This window comes from Xenopus tropicalis, chromosome 5, assembly GCF_000004195.4.
Source record: "Xenopus tropicalis strain Nigerian chromosome 5, UCB_Xtro_10.0, whole genome shotgun sequence".
Classification (NCBI taxonomy): Eukaryota; Metazoa; Chordata; class Amphibia; order Anura; family Pipidae; genus Xenopus; species Xenopus tropicalis.
This window is the reverse complement of record NC_030681.2, coordinates 147,847,765-147,870,560: the sequence shown is the minus strand read 5'-3', so window position 1 is coordinate 147,870,560 and position 22,796 is coordinate 147,847,765. Positions and strand designations below refer to the sequence as shown.

At 42.1% G+C, this 22,796-nt stretch overlaps 1 protein-coding gene across 5 annotated transcripts in view; it reads right to left on the bottom strand.

Moving 5' to 3' along the window:
• The window catches only part of supt3h (SPT3 homolog, SAGA and STAGA complex component), a 321,572-nt gene that overhangs the window by 66,921 nt on the left and 231,855 nt on the right, over window positions 1-22,796 (bottom strand). For all 5 annotated transcript variants that reach the window (XM_012970256.3, XM_018093821.2, XM_012970255.3 and 2 more), the window contains 4 exon segments: window positions 16,396-16,471; window positions 10,853-10,965; window positions 6,865-6,972; window positions 6,278-6,448 (listed from right to left, as the gene is read on the bottom strand). In XM_012970256.3, coding sequence (XP_012825710.1) covers window positions 6,278-6,448; window positions 6,865-6,972; window positions 10,853-10,965; window positions 16,396-16,471 — 468 coding nt within the window.

Sequence of the window (22,796 nt, the reverse complement as noted above, 5' to 3'; positions counted from 1 at the left end):
TCATGGTTAAATGATTCCCTTTTCTCTGTAATAATAAAACAGTACCTGTACTTGATCCCAACTAAGATATAATTACCCCTTATTGGGGGCAGAACAGCCCTATTGGGTTTATTTCATGGTTAAATGATTCCCTTTTCTCTGTAATAATAAAACAGTACCTGTACTTGATCCCAACTAAGATATAATTACCCCTTATTGGGGGCAGAACAGCCCTATTGGGTTTATTTCATGGTTAAATGATTCCCTTTTCTCTGTAATAATAAAACAGTACCTGTACTTGATCCCAACTAAGATATAATTACCCCTTATTGGGGGCAGAACAGCCCTATTGGGTTTATTTCATGGTTAAATGATTCCCTTTTCTCTGTAATAATAAAACAGTACCTGTACTTGATCCCAACTAAGATATAATTACCCCTTATTGGGGGCAGAACAGCCCTATTGGGTTTATTTCATGGTTAAATGATTCCCTTTTCTCTGTAATAATAAAACAGTACCTGTACTTGATCCCAACTAAGATATAATTACCCCTTATTGGGGGCAGAACAGCCCTATTGGGTTTATTTAATGGTTAAATGATTCCCTTTTCTCTGTAATAATAAAACAGTACCTGTACTTGATCCCAACTAAGATATAATTACCCCTTATTGGGGGCAGAACAGCCCTATTGGGTTTATTTCATGGTTAAATGATTCCCTTTTCTCTGTAATAATAAAACAGTACCTGTACTTGATCCCAACTAAGATATAATTACCCCTTATTGGGGGCAGAACAGCCCTATTGGGTTTATTTAATTTTTAAATGATTTTAGCAGGCTTGAGGGACAGTTTATCTGGAAAACCAAGCTCCTGAGCATTCTGGATAATAGATCCCATACAAGATTACAAGATATATCTATCAAAGAGGCTCACAGCTTGCCAAGCCTGTAAATGCAGCTTCCCTTGGCTTTGCTATATATATATATATATCTATTATATTACCCCAATAAACATTTCAGTACACGGGGGGGGGGGGGGGGGCAGGAACAATGCTGCCCAAGAGCCGCTGTGAGTTGGTCAGTAAATCAGGGTAATTTCTTACCCTTCTGCAAGGAGAAGAATGACGTCCCTATAGAATGATTTTACATGCCGAGCTTTGCCAACAGAAACAATTAACAAACAGTAACTCTTGCAGAGTTGGACAAATATAGTTCCAATTAATCTCCTACAAGCCGAGTACATGGAGACTCCAAAGACATTTCAGAACAAATAAATAAATAACACCCCTCGGCTGTTTGCGCTGCAATTTGCGTAAACCGCTCCATAAACGCCGTCTGGCTGGACAGGACCTAGAAGGCCGCCAATGAGTTGGGCTGGGGCTCGTTCCGTGGGCTCCCGGGTCGCTCCACATACAAATCTACAAACATATTTTCCTCTATTAAAATGCCATTTTTCCTTGAATTCCATTTTTCTGTCACTGAATTACTCACTGCCTACCGCCGGCCTTAGTATTTATGGAAAAAAGAAATGTACTCGCAGTAAAGAGACTCATTACTGAAATGGATGAAAGCACATCCGTGAAAAACCACCCAACGCTGGGGCAGTGCTGGAATAACTGATTCTGAATAACATATACTATTCTCCATGCTCTTTTCAACCAGATTCCATCATCAGAGATCCCCAACCAGTGACCCGGGGCAACATGTTGCTCCCCAACCCCTTGGGTGTTGCGCTCAGTGCCCCCAAACCAGGGAGTTATTTTTGAATTCCTGACTTGGGGGCAAGTTTTGGTTGAATAAAAACAAGATTTCCTACCAAATAAAGCCCCTGTAAGCTGATAGGGTGCATAGAGGCTGCCTAATAGCCAATCACAGCCCTTATTTGGCTCCTCTATGACATTTTATGGTGCTTGTGTTGCTCTCCTTTTTACATTTGACTGTGGCTTACACAGGGTCGGACTGGGGGGTGCAGGGCCCACCGGGGCTCCCGCCCCAGGGGCCCTGCAAGTGCCCCAGCCGCGTCCCCTAACCCCCCCCAGGGGCCCCCCTAAACCCCCCCCCCCGCAGGGCCCCCGCCTGACGTCCTCCCCGAGCGCGTATAAATTGAACACATCGGGGAGGAACAGTCAGTAGGGGGAGAGCCGGCAAAGGTCCGACTGGGCCGCTGGGGCCCACTAGGGCCGGGGCCCACCAGGATTTTTCCCGGTGTCCCGGCGGCCCAGTCCGACCCTGGGCTTACAAGTAAGAAAGGTTGGGGATATTTCTGTGTTTTAGGTGCTCAGCAGTTTGGTTTTGTGATGGCTCCTTTTTTAATAAAAGTGTATTCCTTAGGAATAGCCCAAGGAAAAAGCTGCTAAACTCACCTTAATCTTTTTCACCCTTAACTAGAACTCAGTTAATAACCTAAGCCAAATGGTTCATTGATTGATTTAGTTACAAACCACGTGTGTCAAGGTACCTGGTAGGTTAGACCAGCCTAGAGAAGGTGCAGGGCCTTTGATGGTTTAGAGCAGCCAACGTGCAAAATCCCCAGTGATGCCCATTTTTTCCGTGGCCAGTGATATCATGTCAATTTATTCATTTTAAGACAATTGTTGTTTAGGGACCCATAGGGTTAATATGCCCCTTTGGCTTTAAACCCTACAACTTCCTAGTCTATGCTGTTACTGGGCAAAGACCCATGTATCAGTTTATAGTTTTGCATATGTGCCTTATTGGTTAAGGGGAGACCACTCCCTGGGCGCTCTGATATAGTGCTTAGCAGGGGGTGGGGCTTCCTCTTTGGCTGCATCTGCTGACCCAGGTGGGAGTTCCACTGAGCCTGGGATCAACAGGGCCCCAGTAAAGCCTTCTACCCTAGAGGTTGCATCTAACTCTAGTGAAGTCGGGGACGTGAATGAGGAATAGTGAGTATTAGGATAATTTATAAGAGCGCTTTCTAGGAAAGTGAGATAGTGAGATTAGTTAGAAAAGGGGTGGGCAAACTACGGCCCGCGGGCCACATCCGGCCCCTTGGCCTCTTTAATCTGGCCTGCCGACGACGCCAAGTCTCATCACGCGAGACTTGGTGTCATTGGCGGGCCGGAATTAAAGAGACGAAGGGGGCGTAACGCTGGCCTGGCCCTGCCCGCCCTGGCCCGGTCCGGCCCGGGGGTAAGTAAATGTGGCCCGTGAGCCAAAAAGTTTGCCCACCCCTGAGTTAGAAAGAGCAGTTTCGGCTCCAACCAGGAGAGATTAGCTGGAAATATCTTCCCTACAGGCACTGTTGCCTTAGAGCAGGACACGGTTAAGGCGCAGGTATCAGGTCAGTTTCTATCCCTTATCCGTAGCTGGCTCCTTGGCTGCTAAGGAACACCCTGAGGATACAGATACTGGGCCAGGCTACTCTCCACAGGGAGGCTGTGCTGGTTGGTGGTTCTTAACCTCCCCACCCTCGGCTGAGGTGGGCTATACGGGTGGACATCAATTTTTTCTACCTTCAGTGCTATTACCTGATATCTACTCTACTAATTCTATTGTTCAACTGCAAGAACCTTCTGGTTCCCATTTGTTACTCTGCACTGGACACAGTGGGTTGTAGTTGCACTACACCATAGCTCAGTTGGTTACTTCCATATAGCAAAGGCCCATCCTGAAGGATTGAGTCGCATGTACCCCATGCTCTAAAACCTATTCTAGTCCTGGTTTGACTGGTTTACAGGCAAAAGGGGGTTGCAGTAAAAAAATGCGCTTAGCTGGTGTAACAAATACAGAGCTTGAGGAACCAGAACATGGAAGTTACACATTAGAGTTCACCTCTTTCTTTCTCCTAAGGGACAAATGGTGGCAATGGTCAAAGAGCTTTCTATGAATAACACCTGGGAGCCACTGGCTGTTAGTTACTGGTATTGTACCCCCCCAAGTCAGATGTGTACATGTGTAACAGGCCAGGACACAGCAAATACTGTTAATGTAACCCCTATTTGGCTATGAAATATTTAAAACCCAGGCTAGTGTGGATTAGAGCATGGGGTACACGCGACTCTCTTAGACAGGATGGGCCTTTGCTATATGGAAGAGACCATGTGGAGCAAAGGGTGTAGGGGAACTACAACTCACTGTAACTGTGTACAGTGCAATTTAGCACAGATGGGCACCAGAAGGTTCTTGCAGTTGAACTATAGTACTGTTTATTGTCAGAGACAAATGATAATATACTCACAATGCAGATGGTATATGATAGTAGAACTCTGAGGACAACAAGAGAGGATGCACACCGGTTTATCCCACCTCTTTGGGAGACTGGGCAGGGTAAATGCAGCGGGTCAGCTTGGCACCCCTATGGAAGCAGTCAGGATAGATACCTCAGTCCTCAGGTTCATAACCCCTAGTGTGAGAGTCCTACAGCTGACTGTGGAACAGGGTTGAGATACTGCCTGTCTCCTATGTCTTAAACCGTGACCCTATGCTGGGGCAACAGTGCCTGTATGGAAGGGTACTTCCAGCTACTTTCCTTGGTGGAGCCGAAACTGCTCTTGCTTCCTTCCCTCTCTATCTCACTTTCCTAGAGAGTGCTCTACAAGAGTAACTATCTAACTGGTCCTCGTTCACGGGGTCCCTGTCCCCGACTTCACCAGAGTGGATGATAACTCTAGGGCAATAAGGCTTTACTGGGGTCTTGTTCTGATCCCAGGCTCAGTGGACCTTCACCTGAGACACAGAGGCAGCCAAAGAGGAAGCCACACCCTCCTGCTAAACACTATATGAGTTTGCAAGGGGTGTGATTAACCAAATAACCAATAGGGCATAAGTGCAAAGGATAAACTAGATACACGGGTCTTTGGCCAGTAACAGTGTAAATCAGGACGTAGCAGGGTTTAAAGCCAAAGGAGCAGATTAACCCTATGGGTCCCTACATTAATAACCTGAGGCAACAGGTATTGTTGTAGATTACACCAGCCTATAGAAGCTGCAGGGGGTTCATTGTAGCCAAAGTGCAAACACCCTGATGATGTCCCTTTTTCAGTGAATATTTTGTGCATTTCCATTCATTTTAGGTCCATTATAGTTTGCAATAAAAAAAGTGTACTTATCAAGGCCAAACTTCAGGAATCAGAAGATGGCAGTTAGCAAAAAGGTGCTGATTCAGCATATTGCATTCTACCACTTTCTTGCTGTCTAAAAGGCTTACGGGACAAACAGTCACGATGGTCAAACATCTGTTTGTGAATCACCCATGGGAGGCATCCGGCTGTCTAGTTACTGGCACCGTACGCCGGCCAAAGGAGACTAATGTACCTGGCCAGGGCACAGCAACCAGATGCACATTCAGTGGGTAAAGCTGACACACCATTTACAGTTTACAACTTAATATTCCAGTAAACAGACTCCCATTGTTTGCTCTTTCTGGGTTCCCGGGGGTTGAGGTTTCAAGTAGGAAATAATAGCAGCCTTATTAAATAAATATAAACCGACCACAACATGGCTAGAAGTCTAACCAAGAAACAAATATCTAAATCGAGCGCTAGTAGCTTTGAAGGTCAGTAATAACTTAGAAAGAACAATTTCACAGACTTTTTACAGTGTGAGATTAGGCAAGCGAGGAATTTGTGGTTTTGTGGTGACAAGTACAATACAGCAGTCATCACACTGAGGTGCTGACCAACCAGAACATCAGGGGCAACATGCAACGCTGGCCAAACAGTAGGTTCTAAATATGGAATCAATATAATAAAAAAAAGGAAATACATACTGTGAATACGTTAGCAAAGTTGCCAGTTAGAGGGATTTCAACTATTCCTGCTCTGATAAGGTTTGAATATAACATATTAGCATCCATGTTGGGGACTTAGACCTTCTAGAATGCTGAGATCTCTAGGTTACTGAGAACCATATTGTTCTACTAGAGCTATAAAGCTGGCGTTTTTACATGATTCATTTCTGCCCCAACACTATGCTAGTAAGTGGCCACCTACCAAGGCATTTGGCAGATTAAACCAGTAAACAACAGGAAAATAAAAGGATGACTACGTTTGGTGGATATCTTGATAGTCAACCACAAACTCCACAAGTCTGAACATAGAGTAGATCATAAGTAGATGAGAATTTGACAGGGTTGACAAGAGATGAAGAATTATGCATACAAAGACTGCTTGGTTGGACATCCCAAAAATTGTCTCCAATCTCAAAATTCTATAACTGATAAGCAGATTCTCTCTTTAACCCAAAATTGATTTCCTAGATCCCGAGTCACATAAATAATATAACGTGAGCTTTAATTTGTCTGAAAAGCCCTTGAAGGCCTACAACAGAGCTCCTTACCTTTTTTCTTTTCCTCTGTTTGGCTTTGTTGGAGTCCACACCATTCCCAAGAGCTCCAGCTTGGCCCTTACCCTGGTGTTGGGCTCCGACAGAGGGAGGGTTGGGTGTGGCTGGAGGTGTGTTCTCTGGGGTGTCAGGGCAACTTTTCAGAGGTGCTGTCTGGGCAAGCAGCTTCAAAACAAGGAACACAAATTCAGTATACTGTGCTAGTTTTTTTAAAAGAGTCAGTGGTCAAAAAATCATAGTATTGCATTTTTTCTGGGTTCCTACAAGTTCCTATTCGTGATCGGGGGCCGTATCGGCTCGTTGATGTTGTCCCCAAACCGATGGCGTTTTCATCTGATTGTTTGGCCTTAGGGCCAAACGACCGAATAAGCCAGATATCACCCACCCGTAGGTGGGGATATCAGTAGAAGGTCTGATCACTTGGCGACCTCCCCAAGCGCGAGGATTTTACCATTTATGGGCAGCTTTAGACTGCAGCCTTTTTTGCCCTTTACACACTGCGTGGGGCATTGAAAGAATACATTGTGCAGAATACATTTTTATTTATTCACAGTTATGTTCTGTTGCATCCTCTTGCATACCTCTGCTGTGTTGCGGCTCTGGATGTAGGTGGCCGACACTGCATGTGTGAATGGGTCACAAGTCTTGGGAGTCATATCTTGTTTAACCAACAGAGCCAAGTCCACTAACTGCAATAAATACAAGAAGGTGATAAAATGGCACATCCCATTATATGGTTAATATACAGTGTCGGACTGGCCCATCAGGATACCAGGAAAACTCCCGGTGGGCCCAGGTGTCAGTGGGCCCCCCTACTCCTGATATTTTGGCCTGTTTCATGGCCATTCCCTATTTCTGAATGGAAAGAAAGAGGAGAAAAAGATGGAAGAATAGATGCTAGCATGTAAATAAAAGAGACTGGGAGAATAAAGAGGTTGGGGGAGGAAAGGAGGAAAAATAGTTTGGAAAGTGGGCCTAGGGTCTAAGGTTTTCTGGTGGGCCCCCTGGGGTCCCAGTCCGAAACCGTTATACATATACATTACATACACATACATATACATTAATTCAGAAAAACATTTTTAGGGACAAGATACAGAAAACATTTATAAAGTGGAACTATGTAGATATGATGGTGGTAGATGAAGGCACTGTGCACTCCAAGATGCCAAAGGCATCTTTATAACTACAATTTACTCACTACAATTATATATAAAAATATAAATGTTAACATATATAAAAATTAAATAAAGTCTACTATACAAAGTCAATAATGGGGAAAATGTAATTTTTATATTAACATTTTTAATAAAATTCTGCACTTTCCATAAATTAGTTCAATATTCTAAAGTTACTGGAAAATGCCATTGCAGATGACCACAATATTTGTTTATCCCTTTTTTTCACTGCCGGCTCTAAAGCCAGCCAAGACTCCATTGGCCCAAACTGCAGATGATACGAGATCCCTAGAAGTCATTAAAACCCTAGATGGTGCTATTCTTCAATCCATGAATTGTTTTCTTCAGTCTAACACAGTTCTCTATACTCGCATGAAGTCATTTCAAGATTGCCGATCAATAGATGATCTGGAAGGAGCAGCCAAGGCCACATACGGAACTAAGCCACTTCGGTTGGGCTTGAATAAACATTTTTTTTAATATATTTCTGCAAACATTTTGATACTGGGTCCATTTAAGTTTGAATTTTGGTTATTAGTAGTGATGAGCAAAAAAAAATTGTGAGGCATGGATTCACAGCAAATTTCCACATTTTGCCATTGGCGGAAAAATCTGCCTTGCGTTCAAAAATTGTCGCCAATGTCAAAAGAATTGTCTCTGGTGTCAAAAAGAATTGTCTCTAGCGTCAAAAAGAATTGTCTCTAGCGTAAAAAAGAATTGTCACAAGTGACAAAAAAGATTGTCTCTCATCAAAAGAATTGTCTCTAGCATCACAAAGAATTGTCTCTCATCAAAAGAATTGTCTCTAGCGTCAAAAAGAATTGTCTCTCATCAAAAGAGTTATCTCTCGCGTCAAAAAAATTGTCTCTCGCGTCAAAAAGAATTGTCACAAGTGCCAAAAAAGATTGTCTCTCATCAAAAGAATTGTCTCTAGCGTCAAAAAGAATTGTCTCTAGTGTCAAAAAGAATTGTCTTTCATCAAAAGAGTTATCTCTCGCGTCAAAAAGAATGGTCTCTCTCTTCAAAAGAATTGTCTCTCATTGAAAGAAAGAAAATTGTCTCTCATCAAAAAAATTGTCTCTCTCCTCAAAAGAATAGTCTCTAGCGTCAAAAGAATTGTCTCTCATCAAAAGAATTGTCTTGTGCCAAAAAGAATTGTCTCTCCATCAAAAGAATTGATTCTTTTGATGCGCAACATTTTCCCCGTTTCGTGAATTTTTCCCCATTTCTTATCTTTCAAAAGATTTGCGAATTCTTCTGCGAAGCAAAACAGAACAGATTCACTCATTACTAATTATTAGCAGTCTCTTGCTGTCACTCTGGGACATATTCTGATTCTCATACTCTGGAACCATACAAAATGCAATGTGATTGGACAGTGCCAACCTTATGTCTACTGGAGTAATTACAGAAGGATCTCACAAAAGAGTAAATTTGAATAATAAAGTTGACGGGTTTCACACTGTTGAACTCGGCGTTAGTTGTCACGGTTACTTGCTCTGTAATTCAATATAAGCAGTCAAACCAAGAAAGAACATGTCACAACATTTCAGTCTTTAGGACACTGTAGAGTCATCCAATTCTTGTGTTTAAACCGGTCCACAATGTGTGTGAGAGACAATCACAAATTTGTGCCACTGATCTGCCCAGAAAACCAATTGCACAGATGGAAGTATGGTCAAACCGCAGGAATTTAGTAACAATAAGGGGCGAATTTATTAAAATTCAATACCAACTAAGATATAATTACCCCTTATTGGGGGCAGAACAGCCCTATTGGGTTTATTTAATGGTTAAATGATTCCCTTTTCTCTGTAATAATAAAACAGTACCTGTACTTGATCCCAACTAAGATATAATTACCCCTTATTGGGGCAGAACAGCCCTATTGGGTTTATTTAATGGTTAAATGATTCCCTTTTCTCTGTAATAATAAAACAGTACCTGTACTTGATCCCAACTAAGATATAATTACCCCTTATTGGGGGCAGAACAGCCCTATTGGGTTTATATAATGGTTAAATGATTCCCTTTTCTCTGTAATAATAAAACAGTACCTGTACTTGATCCCAACTAAGATATAATTACCCCTTATTGGGGCAGAACAGCCCTATTGGGTTTATTTCATGGTTAAATGATTCCCTTTTCTCTGTAATAATAAAACAATACCTGTACTTGATCCCAACTAAGATATAATTACCCCTTATTGGGGGCAGAACAGCCCTATTGGGTTTATTTAATGGTTAAATGATTCCCTTTTCTCTGTAATAATAAAACAGTACCTGTACTTGATCCCAACTAAGATATAATTACCCCTTATTGGGGGCAGAACAGCCCTATTGGGTTTATTAAATGGTTAAATGATTCCCTTTTCTCTGTAATAATAAAACAGTACCTGTACTTGATCCCAACTAAGATATAATTACCCCTTATTGGGGCAGAACAGCCCTATTGGGTTTATTTAATGGTTAAATGATTCCCTTTTCTCTGTAATAATAAAACAGTACCTGTACTTGATCCCAACTAAGATATAATTACCCCTTATTGGGGCAGAACAGCCCTATTGGGTTTATTTAATGGTTAAATGATTCCCTTTTCTCTATAATAATAAAACAGTACCTGTACTTGATCCCAACTAAGATATAATTACCCCTTATTGGGGGCAGAACAGCCCTATTGGGTTTATTTAATGGTTAAATGATTCCCTTTTCTCTGTAATAATAAAACAGTACCTGTACTTGATCCCAACTAAGATATAATTACCCCTTATTGGGGGCAGAACAGCCCTATTGGGTTTATTTAATGGTTAAATGATTCCCTTTTCTCTGTAATAATAAAACAGTACCTGTACTTGATCCCAACTAAGATATAATTACCCCTTATTGGGGGCAGAACAGCCCTATTGGGTTTATTTAATGGTTAAATGATTCCCTTTTCTCTGTAATAATAAAACAGTACCTGTACTTGATCCCAACTAAGATATAATTACCCCTTATTGGGGGCAAAACAATCCTATTGTGGTTTTTTAATGTTTGGTGTTTTTAGTAGACTTAAGATATGGAGATCAAAATTACAGGAAGACCGCATTTCTGGAAAACACCAGGTCCTGAGTATTCTGGATAACAGATCCAATACTTGTACCAGTAATGTCCTAAACGGGAAGCTCATCTGGAAATTAAACTTTTGAAATGCAATACCTTATTAACAAGTTAAGAAAGTTAAGAAACTTATATTTCCTATTCCTCTTCCAGTCTGTCATTCCATTCAAGTTGCTAGGGTCAACTAAAGGAACCTCAAAGATTTTTTTTTATCACACTCTAAAATAATCAGAAGATGTTTATTAAGAGTTTTTCCAGAGGAAGAAAGCTAAGTACAAGGAATTGTTCCATCTTACCTGGGCTACAGATTCATATGCCAAGTAGGCCAGGATCTCCATGGCTACAGCGTTCGGCTTGATCTCCATGCTGCTGCAATCCAGCCAGTCCCGGAATTTAGAGGCCTTCTTGGCTGATGATCAAATAGAAATAAGACGGTCATTTACTAAAGCATTTACGAAGATCTAATCATCTCCATTACATTAAAGTTGGACAGGTGACAAATAAGTTACCGATGCAGTAATGGAAATGTAGTTTAAGAAGTGGTATATACATTAAAATGACTTTCTAGGCTTTATATAGGGGTGCAGCAAATCCAGGATTCCAGTTGGGGATTGGGTCAAGATTTGGTCCACATTCCTGGCCGAACTGAATCCGCTCCCGCTTTTTTTGCCACTTGCTCTGTGCGCAGTTCTCGTTGCCCCCATCCCTACTTTTATACGTAATAAACACGCAGATGCTTCTCTGTGACAGTTTTCTATTTTCATGTAATATCGGGACACTCAATACTAAGCTTTACGGTAATGTTTTTGAATGGGGCACAGGTACTCCGGTGGTCTTATCCATATTGTATAATATCTATGCATCCTGCCATATTGCATCCTATCTAGGGCAGCATGGGTATCGGTACAATGGAAATAGTCTTTATGATTATGTCTAAGTCCAAATTGGCAAATCCCTCTGGTAATAAGGAAGACTGGGTGGGGGAATTGTTATATTTCACTTAATATCTACAGTTTCCACTAATACCTACAGTTAGTATTAGTGTTTGTATATATAGTTTATGTATGTGAGTGTATAGATTGGTAAGTATAGGGTGTGGGTGCTGGGTTTACTTGGAAGGGTTGAACTTGATGGACTCTTGATGGTCTTTTTTCAACCCTATGTAACTATGTAACCTAAAGGGCAGAGTGGGGAAATTGTTATATTTTACCTAAAGGCTTATTTATCCATATGTATAAAAAATAGGGATGCACCAAATCCAGGATTCGGTTCGGTATTCGGCCTTTTTCAGCAGGGTTCGGATTCAGCCGAATCCACGGCCCTGGCCAAACCGAATCCAAATCCTATTTAATTAGGGTTTGGAAGGGTCTAATGTCGCTGCATAAACACGGAAGTCTAACACTTTTTGCCACGCGTTTCACGTGCGGCAACATTTAACCCTTCTGACATTAAGGATTCGGTTCCGTATTTGGCTGAATCCCTTAACATGGATTTGGGGGTTCGGCCAAACCTGGGTTTGGTGCATCCCTAATTAAAAATATCTATAATTAGTTCCCCCATAACTAATTTACTTGTACCTTTTCTTTGACCCCCTCCCAAAAGTGAGCCTGTCTAATAGCAATGAGTCAGTCAATATCCTTTCTACCCTTCCCTACAACTACCCCCGATGTTCCAACCTGAACTAGTTGTGCAATGGGTCAGCTGACTAGGCTAATTCTGCTAGCAGCAACCCCCATCCAGCCAATAATCACTAAACAACATTGTGCAATGCCATAAGAACCATGGGCAAAAGGCCGATACTTTAAATGGTAAAGTCTCCAACATCAGCGGGAGCTTTATATACCGTATTATTTCATTCCTTATAACTCAACAGTCTGTTGGATAAATTCTCAACAATTTCAAAATGTTGTTTTATTGGTCCACTGAGCAAATCTTTAGGCTGTTTCAACACAGCTCTTCAAATAAGAAAGAACCTCTCGTGTATACGTCTGACTGGCGGGGGAGCAATACGGCCGGGCACGTGAGAGCCGTTAGAAGCCGGGGAAAGTGAGTTTTCTTGCATTCTTCCGCACATATTTTATGCACCTGTATCAATCTCATAAATGTTATGTCAATAGGTTAAAAGCTGAAAACACATACTTCAGAATTAAAAATAAATTCCAGCGCGGCAGCAGGAGAACATTGGTATCTGTTCAGAGTTGGGAGTCTCGGATTGGAAGGAGTTTCCAGGCTCGGCTGCGGTGCCAGTAGCCTCCGCGGCATAAATCAATATATAAAAATCATTTACGGCCTCCACAAACAGGTGTGAACTGCTCTATTTCTCTTAATTGGGTGTTAACATCACTGCTGAGCTTTGGTCATTTAACGCTTGGGCTATTAAACCGGCAAAACCACAGGCCAAACAAAAGATCTGAGATGAGTGACACTGCGCTGGAATGGACAGCTGCTCCTGTAGTCGGCTAAGTACTTCAGCAGGAAAGCTGGGGGCGCGGAATAGAGTTTAAACCTCTAATTATAAGTAACAGGTCAGTTATTTTGTTATAAAGGTTTTGTAAAACATATCGGCATTGGTTATTGTGCACACCGGACAGGCATTGGTTAAGCAGGGTCTCCAAACAAGCAGAGCTCCACCCAGTATGTGGCCTGTGCTCTGATAAACTTCAGAGTGATATCCCCCCCCCCCTCACCCCCAGCAGCCAATCAGCAGAACAATGGGAAGGGAGCAAGATAGCAGCTCCCAGTAGGTATCAGGATAGCACTCAATAGTAAGAAATCTAAGTCCGGCTTGGGACTCCTCCAGTTACATGGGAGTAGGAGAAACAATAGGTTAGCTGAAAGCAGTTCTAATGTGTAGCGCTGGCTGAAAGCTCAGACTCAGGCACACTTTACTGCTGCGCTGCAAGTTGGAGTGATATCCCCACCCCCAGCAGCAGATCAGCAGAACAATGGGAAGGGAGCAAGATAGCAGCTCCCAGTAGGTATCAGAATAGCACTCAATAGTAAGAAATCCAAGTCCGGCTTGGGACTCCTCCAGTTACATGGGAGTAGGAGAAACAATAGGTTAGCTGAAAGCAGTTCTAATGAGTAGCGCTGGCTGAAAGCTCAGACTCAGGCACAATGCACTGAGATGGCGCCTACACACCAATATTACAGCTACAAATACATTTGTTGGTTCAAGAATAAAATGTTAAATGGCAGAGGGAATTATTTGCTGTGTAACAGTGTCATTTAGAAATAAAAAGTACCCCATAAATCATGACAGAGGAGTTGTCACAGGGAAGTAAACCAGGATCTCTAGCATGATATCCCACATCAAAGTCGTAGCCTCTAGGCCAACTCCTCCTACTTTTGGTAGACAAGTTCAAACTTGACCATCTTTGCACTTTAACTACACCAGAAGCCAATCAGAATGGGCTGATATGATTGATGGTGAGTGCCCAATAACTCTGCCCAATACATGGAGATCAAGTGCCCGACTATGTCTTCCCTACAGGACTAAATGTCATTATATAGAAGGAGTGTGTGTAAATACAAATAATAGACATAATAATATAAATAATAAACAAAAATACATTATTTAACCCTTCTCTGGATCAACTAGCAGTTAGAACTTCATAAATGTCTTTTTTTTAACCCCGTTACTATACCAAAAAGTCTTATTTTACCGTCTGTGGAAAGTAAAAACACAAAACATAATTATTTCTGAAAGTAAAATTTAATAGATTGAGTTTTAAACATTTCTATAAAATCATTTAATTCAAATCGAGACAGGAGGGGGGTGATTTCCTGATTATCTGAGCCCCCCCATTGAGACGTAGGAAGCCACGAGACCCCGTGGATACTGTGTATGTTCCCAAACTGGTTTTTTTTTTCTGCTTTTATACATTTTATTTTATTATTGTTGCCTTTTTTTCGGCCGTTTTATTTACATTTTTCTGCAGACTTGATTATAATTTTTAGGTTTAAAAATGGCTTTATCTCAAACCTCTCATTTACTGGAATGACTGTGATCTGAAGTACCAGTCACTTAATGTTTTGCAGATGCGTCCGGCTCAGTTCTATCTGCGAGGGGAGGCTGAACCAAAATTAGAAACAAAACGCTTCAAAAACATGTTTTTTTTTTTGCCTCCCTCGCTAGTTTTCACTGACATTTACTTAAATAAAGAGCTATTTACATTAGTCTCCGTCTCTCGCAATCTGCAGATAATGAGTGAAACTAAATGAAGGCTTTGCATAGTACTTATCAGGCACTTAAGGACACTATTGTGTCTGTCAGGGGCCATGTGACTTCCATTATATTGTGCACTTCTGTGTGGGTTATTTTCCCCGTTGGTTCCCATCAGTCATGCCTCCCTACTGGGGGGGGGGAAGCTTTAGTGGGCGAACTTAAAAGGAACACCAATAACTCTCTTCCTATTTATTCTTTAGAAGGGAGTAATGCAAAACTATAATGAAGAATATGTGTAATTATATTCATGTTGCGGGGTGTTGCTTGCAACTTCTGCCTTGCCCATGGAAGCCATTGTCTGTACAGTTTGGGATCCCGTTATCCTATTGGGTTTATTTCATGTTTAAATGATTCCCTTTTCTCTGTAATAATAAAACAGTACCTGTACTTGATCCCAACTAAGATATAATTACCCCTTATTGGGGGCAGAACAGCCCTATTGGGTTTATTTCATGGTTAAATGATTCCCTTTTCTCTGTAATAATAAAACAGTACCTGTACTTGATCCCAACTAAGATATAATTACCCCTTATTGGGGCAGAACAGCCCTATTGGGTTTATTTAATGGTTAAATGATTCCCTTTTCTCTGTAATAATAAAACAGTGCCTGTACTTGATCCCAACTAAGATATAATTACCCCTTATTGGGGCAGAACAGCCCTATTGGGTTTATTTCATGGTTAAATGATTCCCCCACTTTTTTGTAACAAAGTCCTCACACTTAACTAAGAAAAAGAGGGAATCATTTAACCATGAAATAAACCCAATAGGGCTGTTCTGCCCCAATAAGGGGTAATTATATCTTAGTTGGGATCAAGTACAGGTACTGTTTTATTATTACAGAGAAAAGGGAATCATTTAACCATTAAATAAACCCAATAGGGCTGTTCTGCCCCAATAAGGGGTAATTATATCTTAGTTGGGATCAAGTACAGGTACTGTTTTATTATTACAGAGAAAAGGGAATCATTTAACCATTAAATAAACCCAATAGGGCTGTTCTGCCCCCAATAAGGGGTAATTATATCTTAGTTGGGATCAAGTACAGGTACTGTTTTATTATTACAGAGAAAAGGGAATCATTTAACCATTAAATAAACCCAATAGGGCTGTTCTGCCCCCAATAAGGGGTAATTATATCTTAGTTGGGATCAAGTACAGGTACTGTTTTATTATTACAGAGAAAAGGGAATCATTTAACCATTGGTTCACACACTGCAATGCTAATAATCAGAAATAAAGGCTACAATAGCAATAGGTCATGGAAATTCCATCAATGTTACTGTGCAAAGTCGTAACAGGTCCCAATAACAACCCCATTTTATTTTACTCCAATGACCGGCACATACTGCCTGAGGATTGGTTGCCACAGGTCAGTAGACATGGAGCAAACCAAGTTGAGTTATAAAGGCAAAGAGAGAGGTTAGTGTTTGGTTTCTGTGTTTCTAAAAACTAGAGGGAACCATGTCTCATTGGAGAATCCCATTTATATCTGTAAGGAAGGAGGGTTGTCGGAACTGGGAAGCCCCAGGAGCAGCTCAACTAAACAAATGCTATGACTTTCCCCATAAATCTTATAAGAGACATAACGAATCAAAATATTGTACTTACAGAAGCTCAGCTGCCGGCTCTCACAGAATTCTGCATACTGCGCCGGGTCCATTGCTCGGGTTTGTTTCTCGGCTCTCTGTTCATTTGGGAGAAATACAACCAAACAATTAGAAGGCAATCTAAATGGAATTTAGAAATATAGCATCTCTTTGCTGGGGGTTGGTAGGAACAGGCCAATAATGGTGCAGAAACATAGGTGAACTGGCACAAAATGTTTGGGTGTAGAGATCTGCTGGTAATTAGATAAGAGCCTACTTAGCTGGGAAACTAATACTGGGTTAGTAGCAATGTTATGGAAGATATGGCATGTCTGACTCCATCATGCAAAGGAGGAGGGATAAGGATTGAATAGAGGGGCAGGATTAAGGGATAATAGGTGTTGGGGGCAATAAGAGGGGGCCCTGCACTACCTTTTGCTCCTGTATCCATGGCATTTAAGTAATCACCTGACTGAAGGTAACTAGGAAATGGGCAAGCAGAAAAGCCAATGAATCTTTGCTTCTGGTGCCGGAATGGCTCAATATGATAGGCTCAATGGGAACCTACAAGGTTTTGTCTGATCCCCAAAAGAGCATTTAACTCTGTCACTTCTCTGGATTATCCCATAATAAACCACTCAATTCATTTTTAGGTGACTTTCCCACAGTGGCAAGAACCTAGACAGCATGGCCCTATAATGTACCATAGAATTAATACTAAAAGTGCTTATTTTTAGAGCTTTGTTTCTGCATTCAAGTTAATCTCTACCCCATCTCTATAGATTTTAAAGAGTAGATAAACCTCAAACAAATATGTATTATTATTATTATTATTTATATAGCGCCATCGATTTACACAGCACTTTACAGAATAGAGGGGTACAAAAAACAGAACAGTTAGCATGTACATATAAACAATTCACAAAAATGGTTTGCGGTTACATTGGATGAGGATCGGAGACACCAGGGGGAGGGTCCTGCTCACAAGAGCTTACAGTCTAAAAGGGAGAGACATAAGGTCAGGGTATCCCATCAAAATGCTTTTAGTAACATTCACCAATACTTATATCTATTTATAAAAGTTCAGAATTCTGGCACAATGTTAACTGACATTGTATGTAACATTATTCCCAAACGTAAGCTATTGTTTTATCAGCCATGATGGGTTCAGAGAGGCTCAGTGCAATGGCAGGAAATAAACAGCAAAATGTCTTCTCCAAATTCAAAGAATTCCCTTCTGATAAACTCCAGGAACAACAGATAACCGTGAAGGCTACTATCAAAGCTTGAATATAACACAGTTAAGTAGTTAAAGTGCAAGGAAAGGGGGTAAACCAGTCCTGCTGCCAAAAGACTGCCCCACAATCTCCTACAAATAACCCTATAGTTCACCCTATCCTTACCCCAAAAGTACCTATTTGACTTTTTTATTGCACACATTTCTGTCTACAAAAATCCTATTCTGCTAATTTTTGACCGTACCATTTTAGTGCAGACTTTGTGTTGTGCAGAAATGTATTTGCTTGTATGTAGTTGGCCTTAACGCTCATATCTATATATACAGTCTTTGGAAAACTCACCCTGATGTGTCGCTAAAATTTACCAAGAATTTGGGATCCCCAACCTTTTTTCTTTTAAGTCAAACTCAGATGTAAAAGTGTTGGGGAGCCACACAAGCATGAAAAAAGTTCCTTGGGGATGCCAAATAAGGGCTGTGATTGGCTATTGGGTAGCCCCATGGGGACTGCAGGAGGCTCTGCTTGGGGGTAAAACTGTGTCTCTGGGCTTCCAAAACTTGTCTCCAAGCCAGAAATGTAAAAATGGCACCTACTTTGGGGCCACTGGGAGCAACATCCAAGGGGTTGGTGAGCAACATGTTGCCCCCGAGCCACTGGTTGGGGATCACTGTTCTAGAGTGTAGCCCTGTAATGTTTTGTCTTCTATCTAGGTATCCCAAGGTATCTCTAGATATCAGAGTGGCCCACCAGGATACCAGGAAAACTTGCGGTGGGCCTAGGAGTCAGTGGACCTTCATTCTCATCTATCCTTTTTGTGCCTATACTATGGTCATTTACTATTTCTGTGGCAGAACCAATAGGAAAAATAGCTAGAAGAATAGATAATAGCATGTAAAGAGAAGAGACTAGGAGAATAAAGATGTTTAGTGAGGAAAGGAATAAAAATAGTTTAGAGAGTGGGCACATGGTATAAGGTTTTTTGGTGGGTCCCTGGTATCCTGGTCCATGCTTTGTCCCAGTTAAAGCTCTGTACAGACCAGTAGAGGTACCATAAGTATTATACAGTGAATGATCCCCACCAGGGAGGCTCATTTATATAATATACTGTGAAAAAAACAAAACATGGCGATGGAGCACTATGCAATAAAGTTCCCCAGGATGGTGTATTGTTTATAGGACAGGAACCCCAAGCTTGGGTCAGAAATGTATCAAGCTGGGACATTTGGGTTTCCCAACAAACTGGTACACTGTCGTTGTTTGCCTTGGTAATAAAATTAGATTTCTAGCATGACACTGATGGAAAGAAGGCCGAAAAATCCAATTCTTGTATATCATGCGTTGTTACTCTTCCAAACCGGAGGCCACGTTCGTATTCTGCACAAACAAGCTACTCGCACTGCTACATTATTTCCAAAACGTGTCTGGGGAGTCCGAGTAAACAGCAGCTTATCCGGGTATTTATATAAATCTCCAGGCCCCACAGATAAAGTACAAGGCACAGACGTTCCTTTTTGGTTTGAAAGAAATGCATTGATATGATATCTGCAGAGTCAGCACTCACATTGGGACGCCTGCTGGGCGGGCAGAAGTTGTATGGGGCGGGGCTGCTGGGCACAACGTGCCGTAATAATACATAGGGCCATTGTAGAAAAGGTATAACAGATACATGTGCAAGCGATGCCTTTACAGCTATTGATATTTATATAGCACTCAGCATCAACACTCAAGTGCCCATGGTAAAGCTACAAAACTTAGAAGAGTACAGTTGCAGCCATAACATCCTGTAAACTGCTCCCCAACCCCTTGGATGTTGCTCCCCAATCCCTTGGATGTTGCTCACCAACCCCTCGGATGTTGCTCCCCAATCCCTTGGATGTTGCTACCCAACCCCTTGGATTTTACTCACCAGCTCCCTGGATGTTGCTCCCAAACCACTTGGATGTTGCTCCCCAATCCCTTGGATATTGCTAACCAATCCCTTGGATGTTGCTCCCCAATCCCTTGGATGTTGCTTACCAATCCCTTGGATGTTGCTCACCAACCCTTTGGATGTTGCTCCTCAACCCCTTGTATGTTACTCACCAGCTCCCTGGATGTTGCTCCCAAACCACTTGGATGTTGCTCCCCAATCCCTTGGATGTTGCTTACCAACCCCTTGTATGTTACTCACCAGCTCCCTGGATGTTGCTCCCAAACCACTTGGATGTTGCTCCCCAATCCCTTGGATGTTGCTTACCAATCCCTTGGATGTTGCTTACCAATCCCTTGGATGTTGCTCCCAAACCGCTTGGATGTTGCTCCCCAATCCCTTGGATGTTGCTTACCAATCCCTTGGATGTTGCTCCCCAACCCCTCGGATGTTACTCACCAACCCCTTGGATGTTGCTCCCCAATCCCTTGGATGTTGCTTACCAATCCCTTGGATGTTGCTTACCAATCCCTTGGATGTTGCTTACCAATCCCTTGGATGTTGCTCCCCAACCCCTCGGATGTTACTCACCAACCCCTTGGATGTTGCTCCTCAATCCCTTGGATGTTGCTTACCAACGCCCTGGATGTTGCTCCCAAACCCCTTGGATGTTGCTCCCCAACCCCTCGGATGCTGCTCCCCAACCCCTCGGATGCTGCTCCCCAACCCCTCGGATGCTGCTCCCCAACCCCTCGGATGTTGCTCCCAGTGGCCTCAAAGCAGATGCTTATATTTTGAATACTTGGCTTGGAGGCAAGTTTTGGTTGCATAAAACCCAGTGTAAAGCCAAACAGAGCCTTTATTATTATTATTATTATTATTAAGATCAATTTATAAAGCGCCAACATATTCCGCAGCGCTGTACAATAAGTGGGTTTCATACATTGGACATACAGAGTAACATATAAAGCAATCAATAACCGATACAAGAGGTGCAGAGAGCCCTGCCCAAAAGAGCTTACAAAAGCCTTCAATAGGCTACAAGTCCACACAGGGGCTACCAAATAGCCACTCACAGCCCTTATTTGGCATCTCCAGGTATCTTTTCCATGTGTTGCTCCCCAACTCCTATTACATTCGAATGTTTCTCACAAGTAAAAAAAGTTGGGGATCCCAGTGTTAGAGCTTCTAAAATTCATCTTGTACCCCGGGTTACCAAACACATCGGCTCCTAGCCGCCGGCCAAAGATCTGTGGCTGTCCCTGATACATATTTAGGAATAAACATTCGCTACTGTTATGATTTATTAAATTGTATTGTAATGGCAGTTCCCCAATTCAATTTTAATTGCTTTTATTTACACATAAGACTATAATAGGCATAACTGATCTCATTCCGTACTTTAATTAACATCTTCAGTTAATTAGACTCCAGCAAGGGTTGCGTTATGCTATAGAGCTGGCTGACGATCATGTGAACAACAATGGGAGAGAACCACTGCCAAACCCTAACTAGAAGTTTGAGAACATCAAAATAATAATTATTTGAGATTATTGGTGAATCCCTAGAAACAATGAAATGTAAATATAGCTTGAAGGGGCACCACAATGAAATGTTTTTACGCTTTCACTCCATTGCTTTCATACTGAAGATACTTTTAGGTACTTTTTCTACTTTCAGAGAAACTGGTGGTTTCTTGTAATCATAGGGCTCCTTCCTTTCATACTCCGTTGCTGAGATTCTGAATATCTTCTGGTAAGACGAATAAAAAGGTCAATCACCATCAATAGAGTAAAGAGTAAAATCTCCACTGGTTACAATGCAGCGAGAAGAGAATTAAGCAGAAAAGCAGGGAGACTCCAGACTTATACTCCAGACTTATCCCAAACTGGCACCCACTTCCCTACCCCCTTTAGATACAAACGAGATGTCCAATGTGGGAAAGAGAAGTCCAATGTGGGAAGGAGAAGTCCAATGTTGGAAAAAGAAGTCCAATGTGGGAAAGAGAAGTCCAATGTGGGAAAGAGAAGTTCAATGTGGGAAAGAGAAGTCCAATGTGTGAAAGAGAAGTCCAATGTGTGAAAGAGAAGTCCAATGTGGGAAGGAGAAGTCCAATGTGGGTAAGAGAAGTCCAATGTGGGTAAGAGAAGTCCAATGTGGGAAGGAGAAGTCCAATGTGGGTAAGAGAAGTCCAATGTGGGTAAGAGAAGTCCAATGTGGGAAGGAGAAGTCCAATGTGGGTAAGAGAAGTCCAATGTGGGTAAGAGAAGTCCAATGTGGGTAAGAGAAGTCCAATGTGGGTAAGAGAAGTCCAATGTGGGTACGAGAAGTCCAATGTGGGTACGAGAAGTCCAATGTGGGAAGGAGAAGTCCAATGTGGGAAGGAGAAGTCCAACGTGGGTAAGAGAAGTCCAATGTGGGAAGGAGAAGTCCAATGTGTGAAAGAGAAGTTCAATGTGGGAAAGAGAAGTCCAATGTGTGAAAGAGAAGTCCAATGTGTGAAAGAGAAGTCCAATGTGGGAAGGAGAAGTCCAATGTGGGTAAGAGAAGTCCAATGTGGGTAAGAGAAGTCCAATGTGGGTAAGAGAAGTCCAATGTGGGAAGGAGAAGTCCAATGTGGGAAGGAGAAGTCCAATGTGGGTAAGAGAAGTCCAATATGGGAAGAAGAAGTCCAATGTGGGAAGGAGAAGTCCAATGTGGGTAAGAGAAGTCCAATGTGGGTAAGAGAAGTCCAATGTGGGTAAGAGAAGTCCAATGTGGGTAAGAGAAGTCCAATGTGGGTAAGAGAAGTCCAATGTGGGTACGAGAAGTCCAATGTGGGTACGAGAAGTCCAATGTGGGTACGAGAAGTCCAATGTGGGAAGGAGAAGTCCAATGTGGGAAGGAGAAGTCCAACGTGGGTAAGAGAAGTCCAATGTGGGAAGGAGAAGTCCAATGTGGGAAGGAGAAGTCCAATGTGGGAAGGAGAAGTCCAATGTGGGTAAGAGAAGTCCAATGTGGGAAGGAGAAGTCCAATGTGGGAAAGAGAAGTCCAATGTGGGAAAGAGAAGTCCAATGTGGGTAAGAGAAGTCCAATATGGGAAGAAGAAGTCCAATGTGGGAAGGAGAAGTCCAATGTGGGTAAGAGAAGTCCAATGTGGGTAAGAGAAGTCCAATGTGGGTAAGAGAAGTCCAATGTGGGTAAGAGAAGTCCAATGTGGGTACGAGAAGTCCAATGTGGGTACGAGAAGTCCAATGTGGGTACGAGAAGTCCAATGTGGGAAGGAGAAGTCCAAT